The 18,627-nt window shown below is 37.1% G+C and overlaps 1 protein-coding gene across 6 annotated transcripts in view; it reads left to right on the top strand.

Moving 5' to 3' along the window:
- Positions 1-18,627, top strand: part of BIRC6 (baculoviral IAP repeat containing 6) — a 174,457-nt gene that overhangs the window by 9,354 nt on the left and 146,476 nt on the right. For all 6 annotated transcript variants that reach the window (XM_039718798.1, XM_039718795.1, XM_039718797.1 and 3 more), the window contains exons 2-10: positions 6,585-6,766; positions 9,149-9,286; positions 9,644-9,837; positions 11,481-11,592; positions 12,829-12,911; positions 14,060-14,282; positions 14,386-14,546; positions 16,409-16,467; positions 17,205-18,599. In XM_039718798.1, coding sequence (XP_039574732.1) covers positions 6,585-6,766; positions 9,149-9,286; positions 9,644-9,837; positions 11,481-11,592; positions 12,829-12,911; positions 14,060-14,282; positions 14,386-14,546; positions 16,409-16,467; positions 17,205-18,599 — 2,547 coding nt within the window. The remainder of the gene's footprint in view (positions 1-6,584; positions 6,767-9,148; positions 9,287-9,643; positions 9,838-11,480; positions 11,593-12,828; positions 12,912-14,059; positions 14,283-14,385; positions 14,547-16,408; positions 16,468-17,204; positions 18,600-18,627) is intronic.

Below are 18,627 nucleotides of genomic sequence, written 5' to 3'. Positions count from 1 at the left end.
CAGTGTGTCCCACCATCCAAACCATTGGTGAAGGCAGTGTATCAGGCTTTGTTGAATGCCACTCATAGCTGGCTAGGTGTTGTATCCTTGATGACTAACTTTGCACATGACAATGCAGCCAGGTTTTCACTTGCTTTGTAACCCACCTATCTGCTTTTGAGAACTTGCTGCTTCCCCGAGCATGATGTCTTGGAATCTCCTTAAAATATTGGAGCTTGGAAGGGTGAGAAGCTAAACCATTTCCTGCCAAACACTCTTGGGAGTTCAAAAAGTGCCATATGTGGAGTTTTCTCCTGTTGCAGAGACTGCAGGGTACATAATGGGTGAACTCAGATGCCACTTTAGGGACCAAAAGAGGAATTGGTAGTAAAATTTCATCTGGCAGAGTTTCTTTGTTGTGAAATGCTGTGATGGGACTAGCGCTTGAAGAACGGGAACTTCCTGTTACTGAGCTGTGAAGTGTTCCTTGCCTGGTTGTGGGTGGAAGCTGTGTAATCTGTCTGTCTGCACCCTTTGAAAGAAAACTTTCTGGAAATTTTTTCATAATTTTTCACTTTAAGAAAAATTTTGAAGAATATGAATGTGAAGTGAGGTGTTTGTAGAAGAATTGCCAGGACTTAGACTCTCACAGTTTACTGGGGCTTACAGGAAGGATTCTAGAATACCTTGTGAAATCTTCCCTAATTTGTTCTTGGGATAACGGCATAAAGCTGTGTGAGCAGTTGTGTTCTGTACATACAAGTGATGCCAGTGATGTCAGATACATGGAGATCTGAAACCACACAAAGGGCACGGGCACAGGGAGCTCAGCAACATCCTCCTGCTGATTCACTCTCATTTTGAGTCTGTATAGTGGGAGAAGATTTTATGCCTGCAAAGTGAGTGAGATGTGAACTCTTATCTCAGTGGGATTTTGTTTATGTCCTGAAACCTTTTAAGTGTTAGTGTTGGTTTCTCTTAGCAGTTGCTTGAGCAGACACATATAGTTAATATTCATGTGGCAGTCTCCAGTGCTTTGGCCCAGATAACACTTCTTCCTATTAATAAGGATTATTAAAACCAGCTATCATATAATGAAACTGATACTGAAGCAACTCTGTTGTGCTTGTTACTAAAGGAAAAGATAAACTTTAGATCACATGTCTTGTTTTTTATTAACTAAATCCAGTTTTTGCAAATAAGTGAGTTTGAAGGCACTTTGTCATGTGAATCGGTATTTGTCTGCTTCAGCATTCTTGCTGTTTGGAGAATATTTTTAATTTTCTTTCCTGGTTCAGCTCTAGTGTGTTTTTTCATGATTAAATAATTTTGGACAGCGCTTCCAGCTGATGTGGCAGATGAAGGTATGTGCATATAGTGAAATCTAAAAGAAAATGTTGCTTCTATGTACCTGGTTTAAGTCATTAATGTAATTTGTCTAAAATAGGAACCTGAACTTGTGTTCCTCTAATATTTTCCTGTCTATCCTTTCCTAAAGTTTGAGAATGTTTCTGTTTTGGGGAAAGGAGAGGTTCATGGAGTGCCTTTGTGATGACAGCAGACTGCTTTGGTGAGGTGATGTTTAGTGCAAATAAGGGGCTGGGCCTGGACCTGGAAGATAAAACTACACTGCTGAAGTATCCACAGGGGTTGTACATGAGCAAGAGAAGAGGAGGAACAAGGGAGAATCTATAACTGATAAATTCAGTAATTATGAGCAGTCATGGCCTGATTTGGCCAGCCATTAGATATCTTCTCATTATAGTGTTCCCAACTGTTCATAACCACCATGTCTTTCTTTCATTTGGGAGCCACTGATGTGAAATAATTTGGAGACAACTTTATTTTTAGACCAGACTTACAGTGGTTTGCTCTTTATGCTCTTTTGTGTGAACCCTTTGCTCATCCATAGTGAACCCTTTGCTCATCCCTAGATGTGATTTTCTTTAGTATTAGTTCCAAATAGATTTCTGCAAATATAGCAAATTAAGACAGCAACTTGAACTTTAGGATGGGATTTTCCTTTTTTTTTTATTTTAAATTTTATTTGTATTGCAGTGCTTTCTCAAACTGCAAGTATTCTGGCATGCTTGCCTTGGCAGATGTGTTGCTTAGCTAGTGTGTAATTAGGTGTTATACTTGCTAACTTTCAGTTGGTGTTGCTAGCAAATTAAGACAGCAAATTGAACTTTAGGACGGGATTTTCCTTTTTTTTTTTTTAAATTTTATTTGTATTGCAGAGCTTTCTCAAACTGCAAGTATTCTGGCATGCTTGCCTTGGCAGATGTGTTGCTTAGCTAGTGTGGAATTAGGTGTTATACTTGCTAACTTTCAGTTGGTGTTGTGATTACATGAGGTGGTAGCAACAAGAAAGGCACTTGCTTTGTAACAAATGAGGACAACTGATACGTAAGGTTGTTTACCCAGGTACATGTGAAAAATGTGTGAGAAGTGAGGTTCTAGCAGGAAGTGTTTTTGTCCCAGATGGAAAGGATAGTTTTGCTGTTCACTAATCTGGCCTTTTCTTGAGTTTTGGATTCTCTTTAAACAGTTTGATGCTCAAATCTTATGGTACAAAATCAATGGAATAGATAGGGCTTTTGATCTCCTGCAACTTCATTCATTTATTTTTTCCATGCTTGCAAGTATTTTGAAATTAGTACTGAGATATTGTTTGGATATTTTAAATTAAATGGCAGATGTCATTAATTACCAGATTGGCAATTAATAACGGCAGATGCAATTAAATGGCAGAAACTGGTATTGCTGCACATAATGTATCTGTTCTACTGGGCTGATGGGATTTCTGTTTCTCCAAAAATGTTACTTTAATTGTTAATTTAAAGACCTAGTGAACTTTGAACCTTTAGATACTTGGTTGGACTTGGGTCTTAGCATTATGGAATCAGTGATACGATGCATGTGTTGACCACTCTCACTTAATAGCTGCAGGTAAGTGCTAGTTTACTTTAATTTAGAAACTGTTTTTAAGCTTTTTTGTTTTGTATTGGGAGCTTCTTGTCAAGAGAATTACCGACTTCAATGTTTTAGTACTATTCCTGGCTAGCAGTTTTCTAGGTGAATTAACTTTTTCCAATATCACAAAAGATAAAGGTGTTACTGCCAGCATTAATCTCTATCTCTTCATGATGGTGGCGAAGCATATGCAGGTGTCAGCCACTTCTCTTATGCTCTATAGCTTTGAGGCTGAATGTATCTTTAGCAGAGAGATGGAGGCAAACTTTTTCATTGTTCTGCTTCTTAAAATGCAAGGCTAATTCTCTAATTGGTTTGGTTCATCTTAATGCCCATAGGCAAGGGGGCATGCCAGATGCTGCTTAGATTGTTACGAATTCTCCAGACAAGTTTGTTTTCTGCGATACTCTCATGGGTCAGATTTCTATCACAGGAAATTGCTGGTCTCTGTTCTCTGTTGTTTGTAACAAAGAAGGTGGAGGTGAAATGTTCCTTTTCTCAGGTTCTTAATTTCTGCAATCTGATGTTTGTTTGGTTTTATTTTAAGTTTTTACGTTGCTAGTTATAATGTTGTGATAGATGACATACCACAGTGTAATATGCTGTTGGATTTGCACTTCTGGCATGCTAGCAGCCTGCCAGGTTTCCTTGTAGGAACTGACAAAAGGTTTAATGACTTCTTTGTGTGTTGTTTTGTTTTTAATCCTAGGCAGATAGGCTGGAGATATTGGGAGAAGCTATGATTCACTTGTGCCAAGACTGAAAAGCAAAATCATTAAAAACTTAAGAATAACTGCTTTTTCTCCTTCCACCCAAAATAAATTACAGCTAAAGCAATGGGGGCTAAAATGAGAAAAACAGTTGGGTTTTGATGATCTAGCTTAAATAATTTAGTGATTTTACAGGAAACTTTTCAGCTGTGGTTTGTGAAGATGCAGATCACTATTTATTGCCAGTAAACTTAGGCTGGACAGGCAGGACATAATGATAAAGGGACACCAGTATGTTTTCCAATGGGTATTGGCAGAGTCCTTTAGCACATTGTAAAATATTGATCCTGAGTTAAAAAGAACACTTCTGACAATGCTTTAGGATGATTTAACTTTTCTAGGCATAACTTCTAGGTTACTCCTTCTGTAGTGGTGACTTCTCTATTTGTTGATTTCCTGGTTCTCAGTCTATTATTATAATCATATGGTCAGCCATATGTAGACTGTGTTACAGTATGTGACTAGTATTAGAATTATCTTGACATGTGTTTTGTGAACTTTTAAAATTAAACTCCTATTTGCAGAAAAGCTTCTCAGCAACTCAGAAACTATTTAGCGTAAACTAGTCAGTTACAAAATGTGTTTCTCTGGGTTTTGGAAAAATATTAAATATTGATTGAATAATTTCTTTGAAGTTCCATTGACTTAGGCTAAGGGAGCCAGTTTTGTTTTTATGTGCTTCAAATAAAATAAAAACAGCAACTGTAAATAACGTTCTAGAGATAATTTGGCCAATCTTTCTATCAGTACAACCAACCAGAATATTAGCCAGCACACAATAAAAAATCACAGCTGGCAGACAATGTGTTTTTTGTTCTGTAGTTATAACTTACTTTGTTTTACAATGGAGCAGAAATACTATATTATCTGTCTCGTTAGTTATCTTCATTGGCTTCTAAATATTTGAACCATTTACTCAGAGGATATTAGCTATTTGCTGCTTTGGACATGAGATTTCATTAACATCACTACAGAATTACAGAAATTACACTTACAGAAAATAAGAATGGTCTAGCCTGGAAAGCCACAATGACTGCGACTCCTACAGACTGCTGAACTCCTAGACACAGGGCATGGGCATACTCCTGTGCTTGATAGGAAATAAGGAAAGTGCAAAAGGAAGTGTTCATGGTGTTTGCACTGCCAGAAAGGGTGAGCTGCTTTTCCCATTTTCTCTGGGAGGGGGAAGGAGGAGAGAAGTGATGTGTTAAAGAAAGTGTCCTGTAATGATCCATCCCTTGGATCACTCTGGATAGTCTGCAAACATCATCAGAATCTACTGAGGTTTCTAGTTTAGTGCATCAGATACTATGTTCAGTTTATTTGCATAATAGTTTCCAGTATGTTGTTGAAACTTATACTTTTAAAGATATTAAAAGTTGTATTTGAATTTTTGCAAAGCTTATTTTCCTGTAGAATGTTTTACTTCCTTGCCTGCAGCTGTGTTGGTTGTAGAAAGCCTTGTGTGAGGAACTCCAGTGTATTGGCAAAAACACAGTTTGAAATTAGTTGATTTACCATTCAGAGAACTCTTTTTGCTGAGCAAGGACCAAAGACTTCACAAATATCAAGTGATTCCAGACTCTGCAAGTGTTTCTGACTGCTGTATCAATGATTACAATTGCAGTATACTCAATGCAGGCAAAGGCATATGTCATTTGTTCTGTGAGTATGAGTCATTGTTTCCAAAATCTTGGTGAGAAGGGCAGCTGACAACTGTTCTTTACCTGCATTTTCAAAGAGAGGATACTGCAAATGTAATGTAGTCAGATTCATGTGCCCTGTATTTCCAGAAGTTTTAATTTCCATTTAACTCTTACCAAAGTGTGAAGATGACAGAATTATGTAGCTGTCTTTACCTGGATGTTTTACTGTATGCTAGCTACCAAAATGGTGATTTTTTAAATTATTTATAATAAAACCAGTATCTAGTGTCTGAGGAAAGAGGAGAACGTGGACAGGACATGATTAATGCAAAATTTGGTGAAACTCCTGTTCGTGAGTGACAGGAAGACTTCTGTGTTGACAATGCAGCATTTTCAGCTGCCATTGGAGAATGTGTCCATGTATGTATAACACACACACAATCTGCTTCTGGAGTGGCAGCTTACTCGTGTGTGATAGAAAGCAGTTTGCCTTCTATGCAGGTAGCATTTCACATGGATTACATTTAGTTCTGCAGTCTATCCAGCTTTGGACACGTAGTAGTGACAAATAACACTACTAAACACTTTAGGGTATAAAATCCATTGCTACACCCTTTTCTTATTTATCTGGTGGCGGTCTTCCTCTGCCTTCACCAGACTTCTCAGACCTGTTGCTAACATCCCGTGTGCAGCACTGAGCAGAAATGAGCTTTTGGAGTGTCTCAGGGAACACATACCACTTAGGTACATGTTGCATGCTGTACTTACTTTTGAGAAGTTTAAGTGTTGTTTTGCTTGACGAAGGGCTGTTAGTAAGCCTGATGGTAATTTAGCAATTTTATCTCATTGTTCATGCTGGTTTGTGCAATTTTGTTCTTACTGTTGATTGTCAGCTAGTATCAAGTACACCAGGCATCTGCATTAAGATTGAAAACACTAGTTGAGGCCTCCTGGTAGGAGGAGGACTTTTAAATTAATGGCTTCCACTGTAGGAATTAAATGGTTGTAGTGATTGATGGGATGTATAGGTTTTGGTAGTTTGTTTTTTAGTGTAGTTGGTGAAAATTGTGGTTGCTAAAATGCTAGGTTTTGATCATCTCAAAAAGTAAAGATTTTGCCAAAGTTTTACATTACTTTCCTAAACAGAAATTAGAGGTCTTTTCTATAAAAGTATTTTTCTAATTAGATCTTGCATTTTATCTTTCCCTTATAGCTAAACCAGGTGGACGGGTGAAATGTCAGTATATTTCTGCTGTGGATAAAGTGATCTTTGTGGACGATTACGCAGTAGGATGTAGGAAAGATCTCAATGGCATCTTACTGTTAGACACAGCTCTGCAAACGCCTGTTTCAAAACAAGATGACGTGGTTCAGCTTGAATTGCCAGTTACAGAGGTAAGATGTGGAGGGGGGACACGAAAAGAGCTATGTAAATAACTGTGTCAGAAATACTGAAACCAGACATTTGACTCTCGAGTTTCTAGGGTGATATTAACACCATGTAATGGAAAAGTTTCTTAGTTATTAGCTGTTATAGGGCCATAGCTTTTCACAGTTACCTGTACCTCAAGCAAATAGCATGCCTCAAGACCACATTATTTCAGAAGAAAGAACTTTTTAGTGACCAGAGATAAGGACTCATTTCCCCATCTTTGTCAGTGCTTGTCTGTGGAATCTATATGCACTTCTAGGAGTCAGTCTGGCCTATTAGGCATCCTGGATTTGTTGTTGTAGTCTTTCAGGAAAAGAAAGATGAAATCAGGTAACACAGTTTTCCATCATGTGAAGAATTAGAGCTGGAATCTAAGTTTTCTAGCAAGGTCAGCTGGCCTGACAAAAGACTTTTTTCTGTGCAAACCTGGCTTCCCTTTTATGTTCGGATCGGCTGTAACACGATACTTTGTGATTTGGGCATTTAGTATCTCTTTAAGAGAAGATAATGTAGACATTTCTGCTTAGAGTGTAATGCTTAGAATTTTGTTGCATTTGTTTATCCTCAGCATTGATGTAAGTTATTTATGTATTATGAATCAAGAATGTATGTTATATGTGACATTTTTAACTATGCGACTTGAGTAGGAGTAACAGCAATAAAATCTTTCGTAGAGGTCTCTGAAGAGAGATTTCCAGGTTCCTGATGCTTGCTGCCCACTGGCATTGCTTTTATACCCTTTATGGGTTACTAAAGAATCTTGGTGTGTGTGGCTGAGTGTGAAGAAAGTATCAGAGGTCAGGATTTCCTTCTGTAAGATCTGCTGTGACAGGTTTGCAGTCTCACATGGTTCAATACAGCCTATAAGTTTGTGTCAGTTTTGGGCACAAAGATTCTTTGGTTCTAAAGAGTTTGCAGACCCTTATTTACAGCACTTCTCTGTAAAGATTCTTGCTGTAGAAAAAGAAATGTTGAGTTCAGTAGGAATAGCTTTGGGAGTTTGATCACCAGATCAGTGAGGAAGGAGGCAAAACATTATCAATCTCAAGTGCTTTTATTTTTAAAGAGGCGGTAACCCAGACCTTGGAAAAATTGAGTAAATACTAAACTAATATCATACAAACACATCTGTCCACCTCTTTCATCATAAAAAGGTCAAGAACTTTCATCCAAAGAGGGGTGTTTAGTGGTTTTTTGTCTCTAGAACATTTCTGTAAATTTTTGCACTTAAATTAAGTAGACTTTTAAGCAGCTTGATCTGCTGTTAGCGCAGTGCACCTTTATGCATTTCTAGTTGTCAGCGTTAACAAGCTACGAAGCATTCTCTATGCTGTTTTGAATTTGCCAGAGAGCACTAAAATTTAGGTACTTCCACAGTCTATCTGTTATTTTTCTGATACAACCTTAGCTAGGGGGCTGGTTTGCCTTATTTCAGTCTTTCTTCCCCTGAACTTCCCAAGGACATAACTAACAAGCCTTTTGGTCCGTTCTGTGTTGAGCAGTTTGTGGCTATTTAAAGGATTGGCTGACCATTGTCCTTGGGAAATATTTCCCTGTATTTGTAACTTGAACGAATTCCTGTAATATTTTTTAGATGTTAACCCACCTAACAGCAGATTTAGAGTACTCTGTGTCTTGCACAATAAGCATTCCTTTAAATCTTACCTGTTAACATGAAGTTAGCAGACAGAGGGATAAGCTGAAAACAGATGAGACCTGGAAGAAAATGTCTATAAATGGATGATTATCGCATTCTTTTCTAGCTGCACTATTTCTGAAGATCTAATTTCTAACATTATTTTAAGAACTAACTTCTAAACTGGCCTGGGTTTTTCTTTGCTTCATTTTTCAGCTTTGCTGTATTAGCATTGTAAGTAACTTATCTCTAATTTTATTGCAATGTTGTTGTTCTCATTATTACCTACCTTTCTGAAAATACAAAGCTACTCAGAAAATGACAAGACTTTTGTTTTTGCTGTCACTTTTTGTTGTTAAAGCTGAATGAATCCTTTTGAAGAGAAAGGATTGGGCAATAGATGTCTCCTCATTCCTTCTTTAGTAGATCTTGTTTTAACTTTTATGACTGACTTTTTTTAACATTTGGTAGTATTGCCCTTGAGAGAATTTGTAGCAATTGCTGTTACTATTGCTGAAGTTCATCTGTGGGTTGGCCTATGAAGTAAAATTTGGAACATCATACTCAGGTCTGGAATGGGAATTATGCTAATATAATATATGATAAAATAGGATCTGACAATGGACGTTTCTGAGAGTAATGAAACAGGCATAATCCCTGTTGTAGTTACTGAGTGTGGACACTAACTTCCCTTGCACATCTGTTTTAGGCTCAGCAGCTATTATCTGCTTGCATAGAAAAAGTAGATGTTTCTAGCACAGAGGGATATGATTTGTTCATCACACAACTGAAGGATGGCTTAAAAAATACCTCACATGAAACAGCAGCAAATCATAAAGTTGCAAAGGTAAGAATTTGTCTTTGTACTGTCTAACATGGATTCCCAAGTCTAAAATCTGTGACTCAGTGTGGTGGATTTTGTTTGAAGACAGTGGAATGTGTTATCTGTTCCTTAGTTTTGTGTATGAAGCTTCACTTGGTAAGAGAACAAACAAGATTAGTTTCTTGTTGATAAAGTCAACTAATAAACCCAACTGACCTTTAAATTTGAGGTTACTTTCCTTGTGTTACATTTGTGTTGCTTTTGTGTGTCTGTTGTATTTCTTGGTATCACATGTGTTTGGTTTTGGTTTTGACACTCTTCTGATCTGTTTGTTGTTAAGATGTTAAAATACTAAAACTTGGACACTTTTTTTCTTATTAGTGGGCAACGGTTACGTTCCACCTTCCTCATCATGTTTTGAAGTCTGTCGCCAGTGCCATTGTAAATGAACTCAAGAAGATAAATCAAAATATTGCTGCCTTACCTGTAGCATCCTCTGTGATGGATAGGTTATCTTACCTCTTACCCAGCGCACGGCCAGAGCTTGGTGTGGGACCTGGGCGATCTGTGGACAGGTATGTTAACACAAAATAGGTGATGAATTTGACCCCTTAGTTGTATCAGGATAAGTTCTTAGATGACTTTAACTTACTTGCCAAAGAGTTAGTCCTGTTCTGTACTTTGTTACTCTTACACACACAGCTAATGAACTGTTTAATGCATGCTATGCCATACATACTGGTGAATTTAGCAAAGCCTATGTGGACATCACAAGACTATCTGGGTTTCAACTTTAATGCAAATCGAATTTATTTTGCTCTTAATTCCAACATACACTTTAAGAAAGATAAGAATTGAAGCCTTAAATACATACTACATTGTATCCTGAAGTCAATTGCTTTTCCTTCATATAAGAAAGAGTCATGCTTATGTTTTATGGTTTAGAAGTTTAGCGAGTTACCTTTTCAGACCATATATATGCTACTTCTGAACTCTCTAGTCAACTGCTACATGTTTGGGGTAAGAGAACATTTTACCTCAGATTGCTGCTGCATCTCTTTCTGATCCAAGTATTAATGTATACACAAGCAAGTAGCCCATTATTTTAATGGGTTCATTAAGCTGAGACTTCATAAGCTGAGACTAGTTAGAGCACTGGTAAATCTCCTAAGTTTAAAATTTTTCTTTCTTGAAAGTGTACAAATGTACAAATATTACCTTGCATGTGTATTATTGTTTCTTACACCTCAAATAATTTTATTAATTTGATTTCATCTCTTAGCTTTACTTCCTCAAGCCTTCAGGTCTACCTGTACCTCACCACATTTTATTTTGATTAGAGCTCTCCCAAGATCTGTTTCTTGAGCGGGTATAATGTCAAGTTAAGATAGCTCTTAGGTGAGAATAGATTACTTCCTTGTCAGGAAGTGTTTAATATTTTCCTTCCCTTATAAGACAGCAAAAATCTCTTGAAACTGAGAAGCAGAAACAGGAAATAAGGCACCTTTCCATTTAACAGCCCTAGTTCTTGGGAGAACAAAAGTCTGTCAAGGGAAAAGAAAAACTGTTACTCATTTCTCATGTGCTATTGCAGATGAGAGACGTGCATTGAGTGAAGGTGGAAAAGAGAGGAACTTCTTTGCTCTCTTAACTGTTGAGTTGCAGAGGGGTTCATATTTTGGGATGTAGTAGTTTAAAATTTAGAAGTATTACTGTATGTAGTGAGTGATGACGGGGGGAGGGCTGTACCGTCTATTTAGTTAAGCCTAAAATATCACTTTAGAGTATTTTTAAATATGCATATTCATATCTGTTTAACTGAGAACACCAAATTTTTACAGTAGTTGTCATGTTTAAAAAAATCCAACTCTTGCAGTTCTGTTGGGCTAGCTTCTCCACCTGCCTTCAAGGCAGAATAGCTCTGAGTATCTGATGTTTTTCTGCAGGTAGATCAAATAGGCTACCTGGAAGCTGATTTTCTTAATCCTGCTTTTAAGGTCCATAGGTTGTGGACCTTACTGGGGAGGTACTTTAAGCACCCAAGTGAGGGAAGTTTGTCATTTTCCTGTAATAGTTAATTATAATTTTATGTGTAAGTTATAGGTAACTATTTGTGCTATTTTTAATGGTTACTAAAGCACTGAAAGTCTTATAAATAGTTTGGGTTTCTAATTTTTAGTGGCAATTTTGGGTCATGTAGAGGTTTTCGCCTTTCTAGGTCTTTGATGTACAGTGAAGCAAACAGACGGGAGACATTCACTTCATGGCCTCACGTGGGTTATCGGTGGGCACAGCCAGATCCTATGGCTCAAGCTGGATTCTATCACCAGGTAAGAGATTTAGTTGTTCTTAGCATTTGTTCCCCAGGTGGGAGGGAAGGGGAAAAAAGGTGGTGAAATTTCCTAGTAGGGTTTTTTTATCTTTTTTTAGTGGACTCCTTCAATTATGCATAAACCATAAAAACTTTGTCATTCAGCTCTTTCTTTTTTTAAGTTTCAAGGGGTTTTGATGCCTATACTTGGCTTCTTTTTTTTTGTACAGATCATAGAAAATACTGTTCTGAACTTCAGCATATAAAACTTTTTGAAATATCAGATTGATCCGAGTTAACAGTAATAGAGATGAAGTTGGTTGTTACATAGAATCTGTCTTTCTCCTTGTTAGATTGTTATGTAAATAATCCCCTTTATATTACAAATAAAGCAAAAAAGCAGTAAGCTTGGCACTGGAGTTCTCTAAATATACTTTCCTAGTAGAATTTTATTATATCAGAGGTCCTAGATCACATTAAATTGTTAGGCTTAGTGAATAAATACAACCTCAATGTTTTATTCCACTACTTTTGCTTAATTCCATTTTTCATTCCTGGAAATTTTCATGCTTTAAAAAAATATTTATAGTATGGATTTAGACAGCGATGGCTGGGCAGTGCCTATCATTTGACAGCAATATTGTCTGTTTCATTCTGTCAGCTGTAAAGCGTGATAGATGGATGAAGTTTTTGGATGATTTCTTAAACTTGCACAGAAGGAGAAATGCAGGGAATTCATATGTTGGAATTGCATCTGCATATTCCCAAGCATGTCTTGAAATGAGGTCATGAAAATGCTAAGTTTTAAGAGAATGGAAATTTTGATTGTTTTTCCTCAGTTACTTCAGCTAGTAACAACTGTTCTTTGCAAAGGAGTGGTAGAGAATACTTTATATCCTAAGAGATTGGTAGGAATATTTTTAACTCATGTTTATCCAAGCATGTATTCTGCTGCAGTTCTAAATTTTTTGAACCTTGTGAACTTTTGCCAAAGAAAAAAAAAGTAATTTCTGTTCTTGTTCTGTACTTTGCATCCAATGACTTGCATGAATGTTAGTTCTGGATCTCTTCTACAGTAATGTGTATTCTTTTTTAATGTGAAATGCTGCCACTTTGTAGTATATAATTTGTGGCCTTTTATATGTTTGGTGTGATGCTTTAGTGTGTCACTAGAGGGAAAGAAGTTGATTACCTAGTTATAAGTGTTTTGTACTATAGCTATATAAATTTCAAGTGTTTCTTCCTATTTTCATAGCCTGCCTCTTCAGGAGATGACAGAGCCATGTGCTTTACCTGTAGTGTGTGCTTGGTGTGCTGGGAGCCTACAGATGAACCTTGGTAAGTTTAACGATGTGTGAAGTACACCTAATTTTGTGCTGAAGAGGTTAGAAATCTTCAAAGGACAAAAATCAACATTTCTCAATGGTATTTTTGGTGAGGTTAGGGTAAGTTATTGACAAGAATGGGTTTGCAAAATGATTCCATGGAACAAGTCACAAAAATATTTGATGTACTGTATCAAATTTCTGTATAATATTAAAAGAAAAAAAAATGTTGTTGGTTTTGTTTCTTAGTTCTGATTTGCTGTTTCGTTTCAACTTGCTCCTTGAGAGTTGTCAGCCAATACTTCTTTGCAGGGATCTAAACTTCTATTTGATTGTGACTACATCTCCTTTCAGGTTCAAAAACTGCCATGGCTGTGTAGTGCATATTTGGCTTTTATATGAAATTGCAGTATCCATTACTAGTTTCCTGAATAATCTAAAATTGTGGATGGTGACAGAAATGGGGGACCTTACACTAATTAAAGAGTTATTTATGTAATTTTGTTCTTGATTAGTTGGTAATTTGTAATCTTTTCTTGAACACATCAGATTCCTGACTGGCTGGAAACTTTTCCTTGTAATACTATCTTCATAGGTTTTGTCTACTCCTTTCACTTACGATTTTCAAGACATTTTGTAGCTGTGTAATTGCTCTTGTCATGTCTTAGCCTTAGTCGTATATCAAGATTAATTTTTTTCTATGCTTCTTGGTTAATGTGACATTCAGGACTGTTTCGAGTTTTGATTTTTTTAATTGTGGATGTAGAACTAAAAACAGGACATTGCTTCTAAAGTTACTCGTAACATTAGAGTTTTAATGTACAGTAATTTAATCTGGGCTTTTTTCATGGGGACATGATTGGCTACTGCCTATAGAAAGATAATTTTTGTAATGGACTAATTATATTAAGAGCATTGTGTAGATTGATCCTTTAGAATATGAATGTACATTGAGTGATCAAAGTCTTTAATACAGTCTGCTATTGAGAATCAGCAGGGAAATCTGTGTTAGTAACTTCAGAACTCTCTTGTATGGTTGTCTGTAATAGAGTTCTAGCAGTTCTGTTTCAGCTTCACTCTTAGGGCTTAGCTTGTATATGCTGTGTGTAGTTTTCACCGTTAAAAATGGCTGTTTTCTCTGTTTGTTTTTAATCTGGAAAGGTCTGAACATGAGAGACATTCCCCAAACTGCCCATTTGTCAAGGGTGAGCACACTCAGAATGTACCTCTTTCAGTCACACTGGCAACAAGTCCAGCACAATTTCCCTGCACAGATGGCACTGACAGAATAACCTGCTTTGGATCTGGAAGTTGCCCTCATTTTCTAGCTGCTGCAACAAAACGAGGAAAGATCTGCATATGGGATGTTTCCAAACTTATGAAGGTAGGCAGTATGAACAATTATTTTTCATCGCTTACTATTTACTGATCAGGCATACCTTGATTCAAAATCAAATACCTATTCTGTTTTTTTTGTTATTTCTCAGGTCCACTTAAAATTTGAAATCAATGCATATGATCCCGCTATTGTGCAGCAACTTATGTTATCAGGAGAACAGAGCTCAGGGGTTGACTCAAGGAGACCAACACTAGCATGGTTAGAAGATTCTTCTAGCTGCTCAGACATACCAAAATTAGAAGGAGACAGGTATGCCATTCTACCAAATGAGAAGTACGAAATGCTTCTGTGTAAGTGGTGAATGCCATTTAACAAAGTCATGCTTTGTGAAACATAAGATTGGTAATTCTTTTCATGGAAATAATATTTTTAGTCACTCTTCAACGCTTTTAGTCACAATTCAATGCTTGAAAAAGACTAATCTAAATTTCTGGTTTTTAAGCCAGTTTCCTGATGTTCCAGTTTTTTACTTCACTATCAGAGAGATTGCAGATCTCATTGCAATCTATGCTCATGTTCTATGCTCATGTTTCAGAGGCAGAGAAAAAGAGAAAGGAATATAATTTTGGATCAGCTTTTCATTTTAGTTATGGATTATACATTTCAGGGTTTGAAAGTAAAGGCTCCTCATGGACTTCTGGAACATGCTTTTTTTTCTCATTGCTTCTCTGTAATTTCTGGTTATGTCATTCTGAAAATAAACTGTGTGGATGTGCTAGGAATTTGTGCTTCCTTGCATACTTTTAGTACACATATACAGACTCTAAACAATTAGATAGTCCTGTTGCAAGGGTTTAGATAAGCTAGAGGGTGTGTCAGTGCTTAGAAAGTGTGATGTGAGAAAAAGTAGTATTTCACTCATGCTTCATGCAGCCTGTTACTGGGTACTCTTGTCTGGTCTTGCCAAAGATCAATAGAGTGAATAACTGTTGGAAAATTTAGAACAAAAGTTGACTGGGGAGACTTGCTAGTTTTCTGAATGTTTTTTTCTTCAGCATTAAGAAGAAGGTAACAATACTGCTATATGCACAGGGAGGAAAATCTTTGGTTTTAAGCTTAGTGTGATATCTACAGTAGTGCAGAGCAAGTATGAAGTTTGCCCTTCTGCTGACATGGGCAGCATCAGCAGCTGTCTGGACTCTTGGTGTAGCTTTAGGGCTGGGAACTCCTTAATAGTTAAAGAATTAAACCAGTTTTAAGAGCTGGATAAAGGACAGTGCAATCATACTGCCTAGAAGTAAGCATCTTCCATTTCACATATCCTAGATGGAATTTACTATCACTTCTCTGCTTAAGGGGAAGCTGGATCAGAATCAAAATATTGAATTGTATCTGCCATGTTGTGAAGTGAGTGTTGATCAGGTTTTACCCCACAAAGATCTGTTTCTTGGATACGAGCATGTAAGCATCCAGTTTGTTGAAGTTTGAGGATCTGACTTGGTACTGTGAGTAGTTTTACCTGAAGCTGCGAAGGGATTACTGTCCTTCCTGTGTGTAATGAGCCTGTAATAGGAATAATTTATTTTATTGGAAAAGTCAGGTGCATTAATTATTTAAATATTCTTAGAACTACTCAGGGACCTATTTCTCTTGAAAAGGTGTCTTGAACAGAATCTGGTTTTATGACAAAAAGATTTATGTGGCAGTATTTTTAAAACCAACAACACTGTTCATCCCTTGTTTCAGTACTAGCTACAAAATTGCGGTGTAGAATTGAAGACCAGTCTGTCAGCTCCACTTTCCAGAGATGATTTTGAGGAATTTGAAGATATTGACATTAATTTTTAGGTGTCCTGATTACATGGTTTTATTTTTCTTGGAGAGATTCCTGAGAACGGGTTTTAATTTTAATTCCATTTAGCCCTGAATTGTAGGAAATACAATAGTAGAATGATGCAAAAAGAAATCTGGTCTACTGGTTCAATAATGGAGGAAAAAGTCTTTGTTGGTGGTGTATGTGAGGAGCTCATCAGTGGATGAATAATGCTGGCTAAAAGGAATGGCCAGCTATAGTACACATTGTGTTTTTTTGAATTTTTACTAATTTAATTTAAAATAAGCATGCAGTTAGCATGTACATGATGTCATTCATGCTTTTTTTTTTTTCCCAGTGATGACCTGCTGGAGGATTCAGACAGTGAAGAGCATTCCAGATCGGAATCTGTTACAGGTAGGTTATTGTGACCTGTTATATATATGTAATAGTTTAGAGGTGAATGGGGAAATTCTTCTTCCAGACTTCTAAAACAACCCTGTCAAAACTGATGATATTATATTCGTATTAGAAAAAAGGAAAAATAGTTTTCCTTGGAAAAGGACTTTTCCATGGATGGATTTACTATTGAAAGGAGTACTATTGAAAGGTATTTGAATGTGTGTGATGGAGAGATGGCATGCAGGAGAAAAGAAAAACTGCACATTGTTAGTTTAAAAATGTCTTACTTGACAACAAGCATTGCTTATCTTGCTGTCAATAAAGCACACAAACTAAGAGAAAAGAACTTTCTTAGAACAGGAACAAATTACAGCTGTATGAAACCCTTTAAATTCTGGGGATTGCCAAAAGAGTTCCTGTGTCTTGATTGTTTCCCTAAGGGTATGGACTTTGATAAAGTATTTCTTCCTGAATAAAGATTTTATATGGAAGCAGAACAGTGCTGTGCATGGTGTTCTTGTGTTATTTTCTTAGAGGTTGAGTCAGAAATTTTGAGGGAGGGAGGACTACATATAAAATATATGTTTCATATAATCTGGTTTACATCTTTGAGTAAGGATCACCAAATGGGGAAAAAAGAGTATGAGATGTAGAAAAAGATCCTTTTTTTCCAACAAACTGTAATATATGCAGTATGATTCCTGTTTTGTCTTTTGAGCATTTGTATTATGTTAAATGTTTTTGTTTTAAAGGGCATACATCACAAAAAGAAACTATGGAAGTCAGCCTTGATATAACGGCTCTCAGCGTTCTTCAGCAACCTGAAAAACTTCAGTGGGAAATTGTTGCAAATGTTTTGGAGGACACAGTTAAAGATCTAGAAGAACTTGGGGCAAATCCCTGTTTGGCCAACTGTAAGAGTGAAAAGATGAAGGAAAAACATCTAGAACAACACAACATTCCCTTTCCTTGTTTATTAGCCGGAGGTCTGTTAACATACAAATCACCTGCTACCTCTCCCATTAGCAGTAACTCTCAGAGATCACTGGATGGCTTAAGCAGGACTCGAGATGAGAGTGTCTCCGAACAGGGATCAACTGACAATGAATCCTGCACTAACTCAGAACTGAATTCCCCTCTGGTAAGGAGGACTTTGCCTGTATTGCTGCTGTACAGCATTAAGGAGTCTGATGAAAAAGCAGGAAAACTCTTTTCACAGATGAACAATATTATGAGTAAAAGTATACATGATGATGGTTTCACAGTTCCACAGATCATTGAAATGGAGCTGGACAGTCAGGAACAGTTGCTGTTACAGGACCCCCCTGTGACTTACATTCAGCAGTTTGCAGATGCTGCAGCCAACCTGACCTCTCCGGACTCGGACAAGTGGAGCTCTATGGTTCCCAAGCCTGGGACTTTGGTTCAGTGCCTGCGTCTGCCCAAGTTTGCAGAGGAGGAGAACCTGTGTGTAGATTCAATCACACCTTGTGCAGATGGAGTTCATCTGTTAGTAGGACTGCGGACTTGTCCTGTTGAATCTCTGAGTGCAATAAATCAAGTAGAGGCCTTGAATAATTTAAATAAATTAAACTCGGCACTATGTAATAGAAGGAAGGGAGAACTAGAATCAAGTCTTGCTGTAGTGAATGGCACGAGTATTGATGTAATCCAGCATGAGTCACCAGCAGATGTACCAACTCCTTTAATAATTCAGCCTGAGCAGAGAAGTGTTAGTGGTGGATACCTAGTGCTTTATAAGATGAATTATGCCACTAGAATTGTTACTCTAGAGGAGGAACCAGTAAAAATCCAGCATATCAAAGACCCCCAAGACACAATTACCTCAATGATTTTGCTCCCACCAGATATATTGGATAATCGAGAGGACGACTGTGAGGAGCCTGTAGAGGAAATACAATTAACTTCTAAAAATGGCAGTGGGAGAGAGAGAAGATCTGAGATCTCTACTCTTGGGCACCTGGTAATAACTACTCAGGGAGGATATGTAAAAATACTAGATCTTTCAAACTTTGAAATTCTGGCCAAAGTGGAGCCACCTAAAAAAGAGGGCACTGAGGAACCAGATATGTTTGTCTCTGTGATATACTGTTCGGGCACAGACAGATTATGTGCATGCACCAAAGGTAAGATTTTTGTTCAAATTTTTTTAAA

The sequence above is a fragment of the Passer montanus genome, unplaced genomic scaffold, assembly GCF_014805655.1.
Source record: "Passer montanus isolate IOZ18808 unplaced genomic scaffold, ASM1480565v1 scaffold40, whole genome shotgun sequence".
Taxonomy (NCBI): Eukaryota; Metazoa; Chordata; class Aves; order Passeriformes; family Passeridae; genus Passer; species Passer montanus.
The sequence above is the reverse complement of the archived record's forward strand: the minus strand, read 5'-3'. Positions and strand labels throughout refer to the sequence as shown.